This window comes from Passer montanus, unplaced genomic scaffold (assembly GCF_014805655.1).
Source record: "Passer montanus isolate IOZ18808 unplaced genomic scaffold, ASM1480565v1 scaffold19, whole genome shotgun sequence".
In the NCBI taxonomy this organism is placed as follows: domain Eukaryota; kingdom Metazoa; phylum Chordata; class Aves; order Passeriformes; family Passeridae; genus Passer; species Passer montanus.
The window spans coordinates 6,061,201-6,080,048 of NW_024366480.1; the positions used below are offsets into that span (position 1 = coordinate 6,061,201).

General features: G+C 35.9%; 1 protein-coding gene across 2 annotated transcripts in view; it reads left to right on the forward strand.

Annotated features, from left to right (window-relative positions):
• Positions 1 to 18,848, forward strand: part of ZFPM2 (zinc finger protein, FOG family member 2) — a 308,548-nt gene that overhangs the window by 48,011 nt on the left and 241,689 nt on the right. The window contains exon 2 of one of the 2 annotated variants that reach the window (XM_039706304.1): positions 9,257 to 9,415. The exons of the other annotated variant lie outside the window; for it this stretch is intronic. Coding sequence (XP_039562238.1) covers positions 9,257 to 9,415 — 159 coding nt within the window. The remainder of the gene's footprint in view (positions 1 to 9,256; positions 9,416 to 18,848) is intronic. 2 annotated transcript variants of the gene reach the window in all.

Sequence of the window (18,848 nt, forward strand, 5' to 3'; positions counted from 1 at the left end):
ACACAGTGGAAAAAAGCAATAGTAATTTGAAGAGAAATAGTAACTGGAGAGAGAAGTCATGGGTTCACTACTGATTTCTGGACGTAAAAAGTCCACATTCCTTTTTTCTGCTTTTTTGATTTAATTGCATGATGATGTACAGAGATGAGAGACCAGTTTCTATCTGAGGAAATGCAGCTAGAAACAAAAGATGAACAGGAATTATCTGTAGCTACATACAAACTTAGAAAATATTACATAAACAGAAGAAAAAAGACCCCCTTTATTTTCTACAGCAGTAGTGTGTCTTTGCTGGATGAGAAAAATGTGAGTATTTTGTCTTGAAACTGGGGATGTAAAATTACAGTGAGTAATGAGTATGTATTCCTCTGATCCCTTAATGTACTTGATGTGAGGTTCCTCTTTCATCGTAGCTAACATGCTGGCCATTAAATACACTGCAGCAGCATCATTAGTGGCTTCAAAGTGCTCCTACTTGCATCACATTTTTCCCTCCAGCAGGTGAGGGAGAACAGTGATTAGCAAATACCAGTATGTGTCACTCACTACCCGTGTGATTGCCAGTGAAGTCCTGGGTTTGGGGTAAGGGCAACACTGGCGTTGGAGACAGAGTGAACTTTTGCTGTCCGCATGGCTCTGAAAAGCTTTCAGCTCCAAATATCACTTGGCTATGTGTAAGATAAAATTCCTCCTATTTGGAGTATGATGTTTGAAACTGCTTTGCTATATGTGGTGGAGGAGATGGGCTGTAGAGAAAGGTGTCCTGGGTGGTGGGCAGTGTGTTACCTACATGGCTGAAATTCTGAATGGTGAGATTGAGACATGGAAAGAAAGCCCTCTTACTTACCAGTATCACAGTTTGCTATGACTGGAGGAAAGGATTTACTGAAAATTTTTTGGATCCTGAATCCTCAGAGGATTTACCTGGACTGTTTATAGCAGCATACCATGGATATTATATGACAGGTATTGGTGTAGATTGGTTGGTGTAAATGTGTCTATTCCCTGCTCTCTTAGGTTGAGTTTTGAAAAAACCCTACAGTAGTACAACAAACTTAAAAGAGAGTCTGGGTATTGTTCTAAAACGACACCTTTAATTTTTATCTACTTTGTTGTAAGATGCAAGATGAGGGATTTTTCTTTATTAGAAAGGTAAATATCAAATCTTAAAATACCTGTAGAAAACAATATAAACATGTTAAGAAAAAAGTTATAACTTACCCTTTTTACATTTTTGCATTTAATTTCAGGGAAGGACACAGAATCAACAAGCCATCTTCTTACACAAGTGGTGCTTTCTTATTCTAATTTTTTTTTAAGGCTGTAAGTTTAAACATTATCATCATACTTATCTAGCTAAAACAATACACTAGAACTGGAAAATATTTTCATGAAAAGGAGCTGTGTATCATGGGGCAGATGATATTGCCAGTATTTTGAATCAGATTGCCAGTAATTTCAAAATTTGTTTTGTAAAATTTAGCAGATAGGTATCATACAGAAATAAATGATGGATTTAAAAATGGCAAAATATGTCATAATTCAGGGAAAAAATGCTTCAGGCATATTATTTCAGTGTAAGGAAGCAGGAAATCTTCCTTTTTTACTCTGTAAAATTTAAGAAAACCACTGATAAACTACCATTGTAAAATTATTCCTAACACGAAAAGTTATCTAAGAGGATCACAAATGCATCTCTGAGAACTTTATGGCCAGCTTGCTGTTTGCTTTAGTTAAAAATTCCCTTCAGTAAAATTGGAAATTGGTGCACTCTGGTACTGTGGTAGTTCTGTGTTGCTGCTGTGATTTTTGTAGGGTGCTGAGTCACAGTACTCATCCTGTCCCCTTTGTTCTTCCCTTTCTCCCCTTGTATCACCAGAAACACACGGAACAGCATCTGCTGTGGAGCATCTGCTGTGCAGCTGTTACAAGTGCAGGTAGAATTAAGACATGTATTTTGGCATGAGCCCCTGCTTGAAAACGGAGGTCTGATATTTAACTGCAAAGGTCTTGCAGTTCATGTTCTGTGTGCACTTGCACACTATTTTTTGAAATTAATGTCTCCCTAAGCATATTTTCAATGGTTCTTTTTTCATCATTTCACTTTTATTGATTGGAAATATTCTGGCCTTGGCTCTAAGAGCAAACTGACCATGGGTACTGTCAATTTTGTTGTGGCCTCTTGGATAATGGTAAGAGAAAAGAAGACAAGAGGATAAATGAAAGTGAAGTTCCAAATTACTGGAACATTTAAAGGTCTTTGAAAAGTTCATATACAAGCACAGTTAATGCTGTCATGCACCGAAGTGCCAAAAGACCTAGCAGTGAAGAATATTAATCTACTTTAATAAAATCAAAGAGTTCATTTTTTTTTTGTAAAGAAATAATTTGAATAAAATTTGACCCTTTCTACAATAGTCTGTGGGTCAAATTGAACCTACTATTAAAATTCTCTAATATCTTTCTTGTATTACCATTTCAAAACTCAATTTAAATATTCACAGAGCTCCTTTTTTAATAAACTTAACAAAATTCAGGTAATTTCCTTCAACTTTCTTGATTGAAGGAAGGCAGTAGGTACAGATATAAAAAGATGTACAGCTACAAGCAAAACCTGAAATCAATTATATATAAGAAATAACATAACACATGGAAAGAAATTAATCAAAAGGAAAAAATTCTGCTATATGATTTTCTTGGTCTGCTACCTGCAGGCAAGGAACGTAAATGAAAAAAAAAAAAATCAGCATTCTTCTTACAGATAAGGGGAAAATTAATAAAAATGTTTCCTTCCTACCAGATCCCCTGATGCAACTTACGTTAAAAGTGAGTGGCTGCAGGAAGAACTTACGTGTTTAAAAATAACTTTTTTTTTCCCTACAGAAATATACTTTTATACTTTTTTTTGCTGTTAAGCTCAATTACATCAGGTTGGTACAGATTTATAGTGTCCAAAAAACATTTCTTTTCCTTTCCATCTATTAAGTTCGTCACTGAATCATGGTCATATAGTTTCACCCAGTCTGAAAGTAAGAAATGGTTCATTCTGCATTGATGCCCCAATGAAGATGTAAGGAATTGCTTACAAATTGGAGCAATCTTCCAATCTGGACAAAAGTTCTCAAGTTCAGCCAATTTGCTAAACTCACTGGGGAGGTGCAATGTGCGCACAACACACTGTATACTCTGCATTTCTTAAGTATAGATCAAAATGTAATAGGAATGACAGAAATAATTGAGTTAGATAAGTAACTAATAAATTCAATGGACCAAAGAGGACGGAGAATTCTGTAAGGAAGTCCTGTATGTAAAACTTCCCAAGAGGAAGAGAACTCAGAGTTATTGTATGGTGTCTTCAGCTCCCATTGCCATATTTAAAATTAAATAAATTAAACCCTCTCTTTTATTTTTAGTATTCCTGACTGAATTTTTAGAAAAAAAAATCCCTACAATGTGAATTAATAGGAAGTGTTTCCTGCTTCTTGTCTTATGTAATCGGTTCTACTTGGAAGGAAATGTTAATGTTGAAAGAGGAGATAAATGGATTGATTTTTCTGAAGCTTTTCCCTCTGTAATCAGAGAGCATCACATACCTAGGTCTTACCTTAAGCTAAGGATAATCTGTATGTGGCAGCATGTTTTCCTAGGAAATACTGAATGGATCCCACAGAACATGCAAAATGTCTGATGTTGATCCAGTGAATTTCAGGCTTCTGATTTATTGAAGTTGTTATTATTTAATGCTGCTACTGCTAATTATGCTCATTAGCCTCTCCCCAGCCACTCACCGTCAAGTATTGTAGGCTTTCTGAGGCATTCTTAATTTGTTAAGAGCACTGATTTATATTGCTGCTGTGAGAATGTAGGAGAATATTGGTAGGTAAGAAGGAAGCTAACCACTTCACATTTCCATGAGATAATTATTTCAACAATACTTTTCTGCTATAGGATACATGCATTTTAAGTGCAAAAGACTGGACAGAAAAGCATATTAAGCATGTGCTTAATTTGAGCATGCATTTAAGTGGTTTCATTAGGGTGAAGTCTGATGAATTTGACTATGAGAAATTATTACAGAACTTACCAGTTTAGTGTTATTGAATTTCAATTATTTCATTACAGTTATAGTACCATAAAACTGGAGTCAAGCATTGATGTATCAGGACTAATGTGCTCAAAGGGTTCGATGCTCAAATTTGTGTTAAGAGGAGTGTTTATTGTAGCAAAAGTGTCTTTTGTTAAGTGAGTGTAAATCCTTCATTGATGGTTTATTCTCGCACTCTTATGTTTTATTAAAATTATTGCAGTGCTGGTTTTGTTTTGTTATTTGTGGCTTGTCCTTTTAAGTGCTGAGGTAGCATCTGTTACTCACTGTGTTGGGATTGCCCCTTAGCTAGCTATCTTTGTGTGCTTGCATTTGTATGTTTGCATTTACATTGTAGTATGTGATATTTTAGAAATATTTATTTATTTAGTATTTAATAATAGGGATAGAAAATATGTCCTTGAGTGCCTGTAAATCTGGTACAAATTAGGGAGCACAGCTCAGATTTCCCCACACTGTGCTGGCAAGTGGCCTCAATCAGAAGTAATTTTCTCCATGAAGGCACATGCAGCTCACTCGTCAGCCTCTCCTCAGTGGATACTGTTATTTGTATCAAATTATATGTGGTGGTTTCTCAAAGTGGACTACTGTGTCCACTAAGCCATACAGATTTCTACCACATTGACTGTTTCATTGCTGTCACTAGCTGTACTGTTTTCTACCGTGTCTTGTTTACCTCTGCTGTTTGCAAAGAGTTGAAATTTGTGTTCCTATCAATAAATATTCATGAACTGGAGTAAGTACCAAGTGAGTAAGTAAACTACTCAACCTCTCTAAATCCTCTGTTGTGTACAACATGATTAGTTGCTCATTTTGTAAAGGAAAAAGTTTATTTCAGGGCTTCATGCAAAATACAGAATATTTTCTTTAATAGAGATTTTAGAGTTAATAGAGACTTAATTTGCCTCAAATTAAAGTATGCCCATTTAAGAGTAGAAATTGAGGTTTTACCTAGTGCGATTGGGAATTCTTAACTATTCATCATTATCTAGCTAATCTGAAGCATTTCAGAATCACCTCTTCTTATATTGCATCACATTCTTTCACAAACTGCTAATAGAAAAAGAATTGCCAAAATGAGAAAACAAACATCTAGACTGTCTCTGGAATTAACTATTCATCTAAATTCTTAAACCGTTTAAGTTTGAAATTTTAGTGCTTTAATTATTAAAGAGTCTAATCATATCTCACTGCTGTTTGTTGTCAGATCACTGTGACACTCAGATGAATTTCAGTAGTAGCAATTTTTGGATTTTCATTGCTCTGTCATTATGGCTACTGGCTTTAAAGTGACACTTAATCAGCAGTTATTGAAAGGATTTTTCAGCAGAACAGGATGGGGCCTTACCCCTTGTCCAGTTAAAATAAAAGTAGACATAGTAAATGTTTTGCCACAAGTACCTAATAACATGATTAGTTTAAGTAATGGGAGTAATACTATTAAATTAAATCAACAATCTAAAAGAAATGCAGAAGGAAAAACATGGTACTAGAGTAACTGATTAACTTATATTTGGACTGTTGAAGGTAATATATCAACACAATAACAGCTGGGGAAAAAAAAAGCATTATCACAGAAAACAGTTGAAATGAACTCTATTGCTTTAAAACACATTTATTTTTGTCTATATGACACAGTAGTTTTAAGTATTTTAAATCAGGTAAAAAGTTGCAGTATTGCAGTAGCTTTTGTGCAGGTTGTTCCCTAGATGGAGGAGCTAGTCAATGTTGATAACCTACCTATAAGTCTTTGAACCAGATAAATTCTTAGTTCTCTAGCTGATGTAATATACTGGTACCAGCTAGAGGTTTTTGCTGGCACCAATATGACAAATCAGACAAACATAAGCCTGCATAGTTAATGTTTTTGCATTTGTCAAGAATATTTAGTTCCATATGTTCTTTATTGTAAGATTCTGAAAATGCATTTTCATTTATTGTCTATTTATGTGTAAATAATTAGATAAAGTAGTCAAGAACAGAGATTTTACTCTATTTATATTTCCTTGTAAGTCTGAGTGATAATCAAAAATATCCACAGAAATCATCAATTTTGAGTTCCATGAAACTAGCAACTGAGAAATACTTAATTTTGATCTTATTCTTGGGAGTTGGTCTTATTCATGTTGTACAATGCCTTACTCTTCAGTTAAGTTATCAGTTACAGTGTACCAGCTCTGGGCACGAACTGAATGTATTTTGACATTTAAAAAATGAAGGACAGCTCAACATGCGTAAGACAGAATTTGTCCCAAAGATCAGGTTGTAGATGGGTGAATTAGACAAGGCAGCAGCTGCCTGAAACCTAGGAAAATATTTATGCATGGATCCTCCCACTTCAGTGATTGTAATTGCTGGTGTTTGGGGCGCAGGCTCTGATGCCAGCCCCCGTTAGGTAAGCTGGGTTGCTTACCTGATGTGTGCCCGTGTGTGCCTGGATAAACTTTGCCGGGTTTTGTACGTGGGCTGCACATGCAAGGCAAAGCCTGGTGTAGGGGCATGCACACCTCTGATCTCCTTGGGATGTGACAACATTTACATTTATGTTTGCAAGTGCTTGGACATGTAACTTTAGGAAATGCTACATACCTGTTTGTACATAGGATATATCAATAGTAGCATTAGTCAGTATTTTTCCTAGTCTAAGATTGATTTAAAAAATAAAGTCCCGGCCCACAAAATGATAGGGGTTTGAACCGGCGCTGTGGAGGTGGTGTGTACATTGTATTTCTTCTTTCTTGGAAAGAGTGTCAATGGAAATTATAAGATGTGTTTCCATGACTGCTGCAAATGGAAGCATAGCAACTGCATTTCTGTTCTATTTCTAATTAACATACAGTGATGATTAGCTTGCTGATTACGTATTGGGTACCTGATCAAACAAACTGGTTTAACATCTGGAAACAGACCTAAATGTCATGTATACCTGCCAATTGGATTACTTGCAGGTAAATTGCTTTTGCTGTATTTAGTAAGATATATTGTGAAAGTCAACAACAAAGAGCTGGTCATTCAGCAGGAAATCGACTTTCACTGAAAATGTTGGCTGAAGTTTAAATTTTTTCCTCAGATTTAAAATACTTGGAAAATTTATTTGGCTTATAGGTGCACTTGAAAGGATGCAAAATATGGTATTAAGACATTTTTATATGTGGCAAAAACTTACACTTCCCTAGAATAGCATATTTTTTCCTAGCTTATTTATCTAGGCATTACTAGGAGTACACACCAGTAAATGGCTCTACGGACAACGTCACATATTAATAATAAATTGGAATTTGGGTATTATTTCTGATAAATTTTGCAGAAGCCACTGTGCTTTCCTTTCCTGGAAGCTGAACACACGTAAGGTGCCTGGAGTGCCCATGTTCAGCTGCAGCGCACTGCTCCAGCGTGTGCTCGGGCTTTGTTCTCTGCTCTGTACTGTGCCATAGCCACTCTTCATTCCCTCTGCATATGCAGTTGCTGGATTTTTTCCCAGCATGGCTGGAAGGTGCAATTAACAGTAATGGATACTTTGATAGGGAGAATCTTTATTTCTTCAGCCATAATAATAGCCCCTTATTTTAGGAGCTATATTGTTGAATGACAGCTACTGTTGGCGAGTATATGTCTACAAAAGTGGGCTCATTTGGTCAGATTCTCAGCTGGCACAGAGTCATATTTCCATGAAAGATAGTAAGCTATACTAATTTATGGAATCCCAGCTGAGAATCTCAATCAATTTCAATAAAAAGTAACCATCATATTCCTCTGAAGCAAGAATTACACAACCTGGCCTAAAGTGAATTTTGCTGTTTTAATAAATGTAGGTAGTCACTGGTTTGTGATAAATTACATAATATTAGAGTGAAGTCAATATTTGATTTCTTTAAAAATTTATTCCTTCCTTTTCATTGAACACAACAGAATCATTTATGTATTGTATCTCAGCATGATAGATTATATAGGAATAGTGTATTTAATACCATAAAACTATCATATAAATACAAATCACATTTTTTTTCATTAGCTAGCTCGCTTTCATTTTGAAGAAGAAATACCCAATTATAAATGAGGCTGTGCTTTCATTGGAGAGTGAAATACATAATTTTTTTCAAGCCTCAACCATGTATAATGAAATCTCTCTTTTGAAATCCAGTCTTAAGATGGATTTTGAAACATACTGACATTTAATAAAATCTTTGTTAAATTAAAATATTTTCAGTTATTTCAAATCTCTATTTAAATCTAGGGTGAAATTCTACATCTTGCGCAAGAGGGTCTTTAGAAAATAGTTACTATTAAGCAATGAATATTTTGAAGTGTGTGTATATAAGAAAGATTTTAATTTTTGAGTACATTCTAACTGGTAACCTTGGCGTTATGTGTAGTAATCTGTGTGGTGCTGTCTCTTTGAGAGGATCTATGGTAATAGCATCTCTAGGTAGCTAAGAGAAAAGTCAAAGACCTCAGACTACCATTTCAAATTCTAACTCATGCCCTGTTTCTGTAATTTGTTGATGTTTTGGTAGCCCTGGGCTGGCATTTTACCAGGACATTTGTTTGGTCTCTGTGAAATAAAAAATAGTCTCTTGAGTCCTGTCCATTGACTGGGAATCTTTTAAAGAGTCTGGTATGAATGATCATGGATACCATTAGGGGCTGGTTGAAGCAAAATAGCAGAATAAGCTGAAGTTTGTGCTGTCAAAACCTTTGTAGTATTTCACTGTTGTCAGGACTTTTAATTTGATGAACAAAGCTTGTAATGGAACATTTTAAGTACTGTAATTCAGCATCAAAAACAATCACTAACAAACAAGAGAAAGCTCTTCACTGTTTATGTCATTTTACAAATACAGCTTTGATTTCAGCTGTTACAGCTGTCTGTGTTTAATAGTAGAACCCAATGAATAATGAAAAACCCCCTGTGCGAGTATTATTAATACATATTATTAATGACACTTTGCATATTCTGATTTGAAGTAATCAGGAAAAGTCAGTTTCAATTTCAATTTTCATAAAATGTTATTTGTCCAATTCTAATAAGTGCTGAACACAGCTGTGAAAGGAGAAACTAGCTAAAGAATGCCAGTTAAAAGTTCACTGAGGTTTTATTTCACATTGTCCTGTTAGATGGTTTTGCCACAGTGTCCCTGATTCTTTTTTAAGGGCCCCTTGAAGATGCTACTGAGGATGAAGAAGAAGAGTGCCTGTCTGAGGAAAATGATACTGTCTCAAAAGAAGACTTTCCATTGGAGGAAAGCTTTTCTGCAGAGTTTGAGCCTGAAAATCTGAGCTGTGAAGAAGTGGAATACTTTTGTAATAAAGGTAATCATTGTAGCCAACCTCTTGAGAGAATACTGGCCAAACTTTGTCCAATTGGTCAAAGAGATTTCTTGGTTTAAAACATACAAAAGGCCCTATTAATGCTACCTCAAAAACAGGAAAAAGGGTCACTTGGGAAATTAAATCTGGTAAGGAATAAATATTTGAGTATGTTGAAGGACGTTTTTCAGGGACATGCATCGTCTTGCCTTAGTGTTTTCCTCCAAGTGTTATTTTCTACATATTTAACTGTAGAGAACAGGCCCCAGAAGTCAATTATTATCAGATCTGAAGTTAGCAATGCAGTGTGTCTGTTCATTGCTTCTTTGCCTAGGAAACATTGCTAAGAAAACACATTGTGTCTGTAGATTCTAGGATTAAAATAGAGCTTATTATAGAATTTATTATGCACAGTAGAAAAATAGTGAATTGTGAAAGGATAACTTTTGAAGTTGCAAATACCTTTTTGGTGCACTTGTTACTTGTGAATTATTGAAGATTGAGGTATTTTAGCATAAGACACACCAATTCATTCTTACCAGTTCAGTCTGCAAGGTTGTGCTACTTCCCAGTCAGCTGGCAGAAAAACACACTATTGTTATTTGGAACATTGAATTAACCTTCTTCCTGCCAGATATCCACTTGATTGCTTTATTTTTGGTCTTCTGCAGGTAAGGATGCCTATCAAATAGCTGAAATTGTTGTGGTGGTTTTCTTCTGTGAGTCCACAAATCCCTCAGGCATTTGGATGTTGATGGTTTCTCTGTCTTTTTCTGTTCTTTCCTGGATATTGACATACATTTTCTCATGATAACTTGATATGCTTCTGGTTTTGTATTATTTTCATCTGTCTTGGACAAAGTCGAATAAATCTGTTTGACAAGTCAAGTGTTCTGACTGCAAAATATTAATCTTTCCTGGAGAGTCTTCAGTCATCAGTGGCAAAAGCATTGCTATGCATTTTCTATGTATCCTCTTTGCAGCTTCTACAGGTTCTTGATACTTAATAAGTCACCCTAAGAGATCAAAACAGTCTAATCGATAGTTTGGAGTTCAGCTGCTACAGATCTTACTGTGAGGAGAGAACAGATTATGGAAGGATTCTTTACAAACTGGAAGAATTTATTACTGTTACAAGTGCAATGTGAACAATTACCAGAATTACTTTGTGTTCACTGGTTCACATGCCTTTCAGACAACATTTTCCTTAGCTGGAAAAAAGTACTCCTCCTGTTATTGGCAGTACTAAATAAATATATAAACCACTATTTGCATAATTGTTACACTGGTGTCTCTTGAATTCCTCCTGTCAGCAGTGGAATACCATGTACCACTTTTAGTTCATATCATATCAGTTTGATTTACTTGCTTCTCTGTACTTCTTACTGCATTTCCAGGGCCTGCCAGTGGAAAATACTATGGTTTTAGGTGAAATCAAGAAAAAAAAGATTTTATTTTTTTCTAAATAGCTATCAATATTGCAAATTTACATTGAATTTCAATTTATCTTGGATCTTTCCTTTAAATAAACACCTCTTTCAGGAAAATCACTGAATCACTGTATTAAAGAAGACTGGGCATCAAATGGGAATACATTTAAATCTGAACCTTCATTATATGTTTTATTAAGGATATCTGCTGATTCTTCAGGCTAAGTATCTTCTGACTTCCCAGCAGTTTGTGTGTTGTAGTTATAAAAGAATCTTAAGTCTCTTCAGTGCAACTGCTGCAGAAGGAGTTGAAAAGAAGATTTCTAAGGATCAAGGGGTACATGAAGTTTCTAATCTACCTCCAGCTGAGGCAGTGTGACAAAAAGTCGCACTTTGAAGCAAATTGGGAATCCCTCTGGAAAAGGATGGAATGGGAGACTGGAAATGTTCTGGGTTTTTATTAATGTCTCAACTTCTGTTGAATGTCCTACTTCTTCAGGGTCACATCTTAAGTGTCATTAGCATGAGGCTGCCTATGTTTTTCTGAAGATAATCTCTAAGAAGACAAAACTAATCTGGAAAGCAAATAAATTTCTTTTGTGTTCTTTTCTTAGTGGAAGGGTTTGTGACTCTATTATATAGTAAATACTAAAAATTAGACTAATTCTCATTTTTTTCATGAATCTTTTAAGAATTCCTAGCCTTTTGTTTTTCTTTGTAGTGCTTCAGTGTTGAAATTAAAAGATAGTATGAGAAATAAGCTTTTCTTTTTTTCATAGAAATATTTTTTAAAATCATGAATGAAAAGTCATTATGAGAATGAAAAAGAATGAAAATGAGATGTGTACCAAATAGGTTAGAGAACAAATAAAGGCAGTCTAATTTCTGTTTTGAGGGCCTGATTTTTGATATTTCTTCTGCTCTTTGATAGTAATGGTAGCCTGTAAATGACAAATATTTCCAAATAAGGGAAAAGTAATTGTAGATCTGTGTTTTCTCATGCAACAGGTTTCCTTTTCCCAGAAATATATCAAAACTGGCATGGGAATCCATTATGCTATCTCTGAATTCTGCCCTTGCTAGCATGGACCATTAATGGTTTTAGAATTTAAAGGTGTTTTCTTGGATATAAATTTTATCTGTCCTGTCTCCCTATTTCCCTCCCCTGGGGTTTCTTCCCAGCTGACCCAGAACAAGAGGACAAATGAGTAGCGGGGCTTCCTTCAAGAATCAAGAGGCATGGGGAACAAGTGACACAGCTGTTGGGGAGGAGTTGTTTGTGAGGCTTCATCCATGGTATGTTTTTTATACTTACCCAGCTCTGTAAATTCAAGTACCACCTAAAACCAGGGGCTTTTTGCTATACAAACTAGGTACTGAAGGCAAAAGTTTACTGAAGTTCATTTTGAGGAATAATAGAGGACTTAGAGGTTCACGACTCGGTAATTTTGGCTTCTTGAAGAGATTTTCCTGTCAAACTGTGCCTGATGGTATTATAAGACAGAGCAGTCCTTTATTGTCTAAATTACAAACAGGAACCTTTATAAAGTCGTACTTTTCCCATCTTATTTGGGTTTGTGAGATAGATTCAGCAGAATATTTGTCAGAAGTAGAAGGTGAAAGAGAGAGCCTCTGCAAGTGTGAAGCAAATTAATCACCTTGATTGAGCTACATGTCATTTTACAACCTCTCCGTTTTCAAAATTTAGACTCTCCGCTATTATTTTTCCCTTCTCCTTTTGCTTGCTAATGGCTTTTGTGACAAGGAATCTGGAAAATTCCTCCTCTCCCACACTTCTGCAGTACCACAAAATTAACTTTGCCGCATGTGAATATTTATTCCTATGTGGTCTTCATTTACACTCAAATGTGAAGAAGTGAACAGTTTAAGTATGTAAACATCCAAAGCTGAAATGGAAATTACCAACCTACTATTTGTCAGGGATTGCTTTAAGCTTCCAACTCTGTTTTTTTAACCTTTTGGATGAAGATCTTCATAACTGATGGCAGTTAAATTTGATTTGTTTGCAGTTTTGACAGTGAGATTAGGAGAAAGAGAGTATTTTGGAAACAGGATAGTGTTCTACCACAAATCTGCACTGATCTCTATGTTTGAAGTAGAAACAAATAACTTTGTAGAAGGTAGCCTTGATGATAATGAATTACATTTTGTCAGTTTGAAAGCAGAATTTGAAAACTGCTGTTTGTTTAGTTACTGCAAATTGCTGTATTACCAATAAAGAGGGTGTCTGATGATGCTGTCCACACAAAGATTTTATTAGCCTGGAATCTCCCTTGCTGAATATTTTTTTTTTAACAGAGTCTATATCAGGTTAAGATTAATTCAGATTAAATTCAGATGTAGAAAATTTGTTATTTAAATGTCAGTATTTCAGCAGTCTGTGTAAGGAGAAACTAGGCTGTCTCCCATGCAGAACAGGGATAGGCTGGATTTGGAAGCTAGGAGATAGGACATAAAGTTTAAATTTTGTCTACTGTAGGTTGGAATAAGAAAATAAACTGATGTTTATTAAAATAAACTGTAAGAAGTGTGATAGAGCAGGACAGATAGAAGGAGGGGAAAAACAACAGGACAATACAAAGGCCAAGTTGAAAGTGATGGGGTGAAAATAAAAGTCCTAAATTAAGACTATTTGTGAGGTGAAGTAGTTTATAGTTGATTTTATAGTCTCTGATTGGTGTCATCAGCTGCCTAGATACTCTCAGGAAAAATGAAAATAAAGTTCTTGTATGTTACTTTAAAAGTTTGCTATGCTCATATGGTGTCATCTTTTACTGTCTGTGAACAGGAAGAGAGAATAGGAGCCTTGGTGACTTGATAGTGATGGTAACTGGCTAAAGAAATCGTTGTGACCTTCTTAGCAGAAATGTTCAATGAGGGTTTACCTTTCAAAGGAAAATTATCTTAAGCAATAAAAGAGATCACTTCAGATTAGTAGATAGTTAAGTAGCAGTGTTCAGAGAAGGAAAGAGGCAATGGAGAAGGAAATGGAAGAGGTTTATAATCAAAAGAGCAAATGTTGAACTGCTTCCAGAAGAAGGAGGCAAATGAAGGAATGTCTGTGTCTGATAGTTAGTGAAAGAAGGCAGGTTCATTTCTTGTTGCTGGCCAAGACAGTTGAGTCAAATTCTCCTGTGCGTTGCTTGTAGTATGACTGTTGCTCTTGTTCCTCATGTTATAGTTTTTCCATGGTTACTTCATCACAAGGCAACATTGGCACCAGCCCTCAGTGGAAGGAGATTCAGTGGCCTTAAAACTCCTGGTGGCAGATGGGAAAGCAAATGGGTTCTGCTCCCCAGTGTTAACTGTGCTTCAGTTGGTGACATAGGGAGATAGGAAGGATACACGAGGTGGGATGGTGAGTGATTGTTTCAGATGCGATGATTTTATGGTCTGTAGCACACCCTGCTATGTGTGTCTGCAGCCATATGTGTTTGTAGCTGGTTGCGTGGTTCAGGTTCCTGGTACATTGATTATCTTTATTTGTGGGGGAAGAGGAAAATGAGGGGAATCCAGTGCAGTCTGAAACTCATACACAGTTCTAAGTCAGCAAGTAGGAAACACAGGAAATATATGGCCTGGATACTTAGTGTATACCTGGTTCTATATTCTCATATTCTTCTTGGGCGGGAAGGGATGACTTCCAAACCTGAACTAAGTTTTCTGTTCATGTACACTTAATCATGCTTATGTATGTTACTAGCCTGCCTGACCAGCTTGGGACTGGAATGTTTTATGTTAAAACATATGACCTGCTTGTGCAGGTAGGCTTGTGATTCAGAGAAACAGCTGCAGTGTGAGTCCTCATACAAGAAGGCATACACAAAGCTAAGTTCGTCTGTGTATTAATCTGTCCCTTCATACTTCATGTGCAAAGCTATCATGCTAACACCCTGAAAATGATTTCCATGTGTCCTTTTTTCCTCTGGAGTATGACTTTTTGTTTGTGTGTATGCCTGTGTGCAACTGTGTAAATATTCCTTGCTTCTTTCATGTTACGCATGTAGTGACTAACAATGTGCTTGCTATTTTCTGCTTCTGTATCCAACAGTAGATTTATGCTTTCTTTTCTTTATTTTCTCCCTATTTTTTTAAACAGGAACATTTTAATCAATATTTTTTTTCTTTTTCAGTAATGGATTTCGTGACAAATTTCTATCATTTTTGCTATAGCAAAAGTAGGATCAGCAGGAGGCAGCTATACCATAATCACTTTGAGCTCAATAAGGAGATCTTTACAGGCAACTTTGTTCTTATTTCTTAACGGGATTAAGAAGCTCAGCTCTTTAAATTCTTGCATATAACACTGACATTTCGAGGGTGTGTTTGGACCAAGGAGTTCAAAGAGAAGGAATAAAAAAGAAAAGCCAATATGACTTTGTTTTTTACCTTGCTGCAGGAGCAGTTTGTGCAAATCGCCTATAAGCTTATTGACCTGAATCTTTGACTCCTTGTTTTCTCTGGATTTGGCTGGAGTGTAGACACTGATAGAGCACTGATAGAGGTGATTGCACAGCCCTCGGCTTTGCTTGGCATCAGACACTCCCCCTCCCTGCGCCTGACATTATCTTTCCCTGGCAATACTTCTGTTCTGCTGCAGCTCATATTCTGTAAATTTTTAGATTATTTTAATTAACTGCATTTTATTTATGTACTTCCTGACTAAACGAAGGACACATTCATTCTTTTTGGTAATCTGAGACAGAAGAGGGCATGTATCTATTTTCATCTCCTAGAATATCTAGAATATGCATAATAACTGACAGCACTACTCCTTCCAAGAATGCAATAGTTACATCTTACTGACTTGTCTGCATGTTTGTGACGCTGTTGGATTCTCATATTCCCCAGAGTAAGGGTTCTCTTACATTTATCTGTATCACATTCAGCTGAAACAACTTTAAAAGATGAGGCTGGGGGATCTCTTCACTCTCTACAAGTACCTGACAGGAGTCTGTAGTGAGGTAGTAGTGTCGTCTGTAGTGAGAAGAGACTGAGGGATTCAGTCTCTTCTGCCATGCCTGCAGTGAGAGGATGAGAGAAGATGGCCTTAAATTGAGACAGGGGAGATTCAGATTAAGATTAGATGTTATAAAAGCATTTTTCACTGTTAGGCATTAGCGTGGTCAGGCACTGGAATAGGTTGCCTAGGGAGATGGTGGAGTCACCACCCCTGGAGGTGTTCAGGACGTCTCTGGATCAGGCTCTGGGTGATGGGGTTTAGGGTTACAGTGACAGTGCTGGGTGGACAGCTGGACCTGATGATTTTAAAGGTCCCTTCCAACCTTGATGATTCTATGATTCTGATCTTCCTTACTTTTTGTCAGATGCTGAATATGGACAAGGAAAGGAATGGGCTTCTCTGATAACCACCTTTGAACAAGGCTAAGTCAGAATTAGATTGGATTCTAGCAGGGTGAAAGGGGATCTTTTTCATCTGAACATCAGCATTTGCCTTGTGCTTTACCTCTTATGGTTTCTCACTGTGTTCTGCTACTGGAGCTTAGAGGACCACCTGTTTTCTTTCTAGAAGGGAAAAGAGATGTCTGAAAAGGTTGAAGTTATTTTTTCTTCCCACCATTCACTAGAGAGCATGTAAGGGCTTCCAAAAGAAAAAGTACAAGATCTTCTATTCTGTAATTTTTTTATTTACTGCTAACCCATGTTTAAACCTGTCAGGCCATATTTTCAGTCCTGCTTAAACATATGTAGGCATTAACATCAACTTTAGTTGGATAAAAATTTGACCTAATTTAAACAAGCAAACCCTTCTTCTAATTAAGACATTGAAAAATTCGTCATCAAGCAGAAAATTTTATCTCAAAAAGAAACTAGAAAGCTATTTTTCAAGAAATAAATACATAGATCCAAATAGAAAACATTATTTTAACTGTACAGAATTAAAAAGTGCAAGGAACACTTAAACAGATTACTCAACTTTAAGCAGTTTATCAAAGCAACTCCAGCCTTTTCAGTCAGCACATTTTGGTTTTCTTAAGAACAATGAAATTCTGAATTCTATCTCAGCTAGGGATATAATTCACGAAGGGATTATTTGGTTACAACAAGTAGTGTAATGTCCTCTTTCTAGAAAGTCACAAAACTTGAACTTGGAATTGCTTAAATTAGAGGTCAAATTTGACAGAATATGAATTGCAAATTAATAGGGATAATCTTCTTTAAAACATGGGATGCACAAATGATGAATTTCACCACATGTGCTTAGTTCAGGTGTACTGTACATCTGTTTCTAATTTTGTATATAATGAAGGTCCATTTTGTCTCTTTCTTATTTGGTGGCCCTGACACAAAAATTCTGAATACGTTTGAAGAGTTCTAAGACATGGCTGAAAAAATTCTTGTCAACCGAGGCCTAAAAAGCAGACTTACAGGTTGTGTGCTATATGCGTATATTTGAAGTAATTTAACTGTGAAAGGATCAGTAAAAATAAATAAAGCAAATGCCACAATTATGTCATCATTGAATAAATATTGATAAGACAAATATTATTGCTGGATAGAGAAAAAGAAGCACGAATTTTTGGCTGCTAATTCTTTTTGTGGGGTTTGACTCACAGAAGCCTAGACTGGTTTTGAAATCATGTGTAATATAACATGTATGTGGGAACACACCTGTAGTGATAGGGAATTGGTTGCTTTTGATATTGAACTATCTGAAGGGTTGATTATGTCAAATAAAAACATTCAGTTGTTTTCAACAAAGTAAATTAAGTTTTCACTCTGTAGGAACAGGCACCTATTGCTACTGTTTATGTAGCCATGTGTGGAAGTCACATAAAAAACTGGATTTGTATATGGTAATGATTCCAGCTGCAAAGTATAAAATGAGGTGTTCTTGGTTGGATGAAGAATTCTTACAGGAGATTGAATATTTCTGCAGTAGGGATGGAACAGAATTGTTATATAATTAAATGGAAATATGAACGTGCAGAAGAGCGTTCAAACTTAAGAGTTTGAAACTTGTTAGAATTTTTCTGAACTAATCTCTCTGTTCTGCTGCAGGCTGGCTTAGAATTCATGGATTGTTGATTTCCATTGAAATAATTTTTGAAAATTTTATTAAGTAACAATCTTTATTTGTGGCATGTAAATATCTTTTAAAATGTGCTTCTGCTGCTTTTCTAATCAAGTGCTTAGAGCTATGTAGTTTGAACCCCAGGCTAGTACTTGCATATGTCTAATAGAGTTCTTGTATTTGAAGTTTTAATGGGGAAAGATTGAAAAGATGTGAGACTTTTTTGCTTTTTTTTTTTTTAATTGATAGAAGCTGTCGAGTAGCCAGCATATCTGAATGATGCTCATTTGTAGCATGGGTGTTTAGAGTTTTTCCCTAAAAATTAGAATATATATATATATACACACACACACATATATGCATATTTAAAATCCATTAATAAAAAGAAAGTCAGGATTACAATTTAGAGAACTCTTTCACTGTTCTGCAGGAAATACATTTGAATGAGTGATCCTTGTCTTGAAAGGACTTCAAAAGCAAACAGTGGCGATAATGAGAACATATCAAACATGTAGAGAAAGAGGAAGGCCAGACTCAGTCTAGATGAATGTGCTGCACAGCAGTGTCTTATCCCAGGAGAAAAGTGCTGTAGCTGAAATGGTTAGAAATAATTGACACTGCTTTTTAACATGTTCACTGTGCTGAAATGTAATGTGTCAAGATGTCATTTTATTAAACAAAGTGGTGATTTTAATAGGAACCAAAATAGTTTCATACCACTGTTTTGGGGAGCTAATGGCTTGCACATATGTGGGCACTTGCCAACACCTGAATATTGACAGACCAATACTAAAAATTGAGAACTGGGAAAGAGACAATGCACTGTTTCTGAGACTTGCTGGACAAATAATTCTAAGAGTGCTTAGGGCAAATGGAAACATAGTTATTTCAAATGAGGTTTCTCCCAGGAGAAATTATGATTGTTAATCAGCATGACAGAAAACAATAA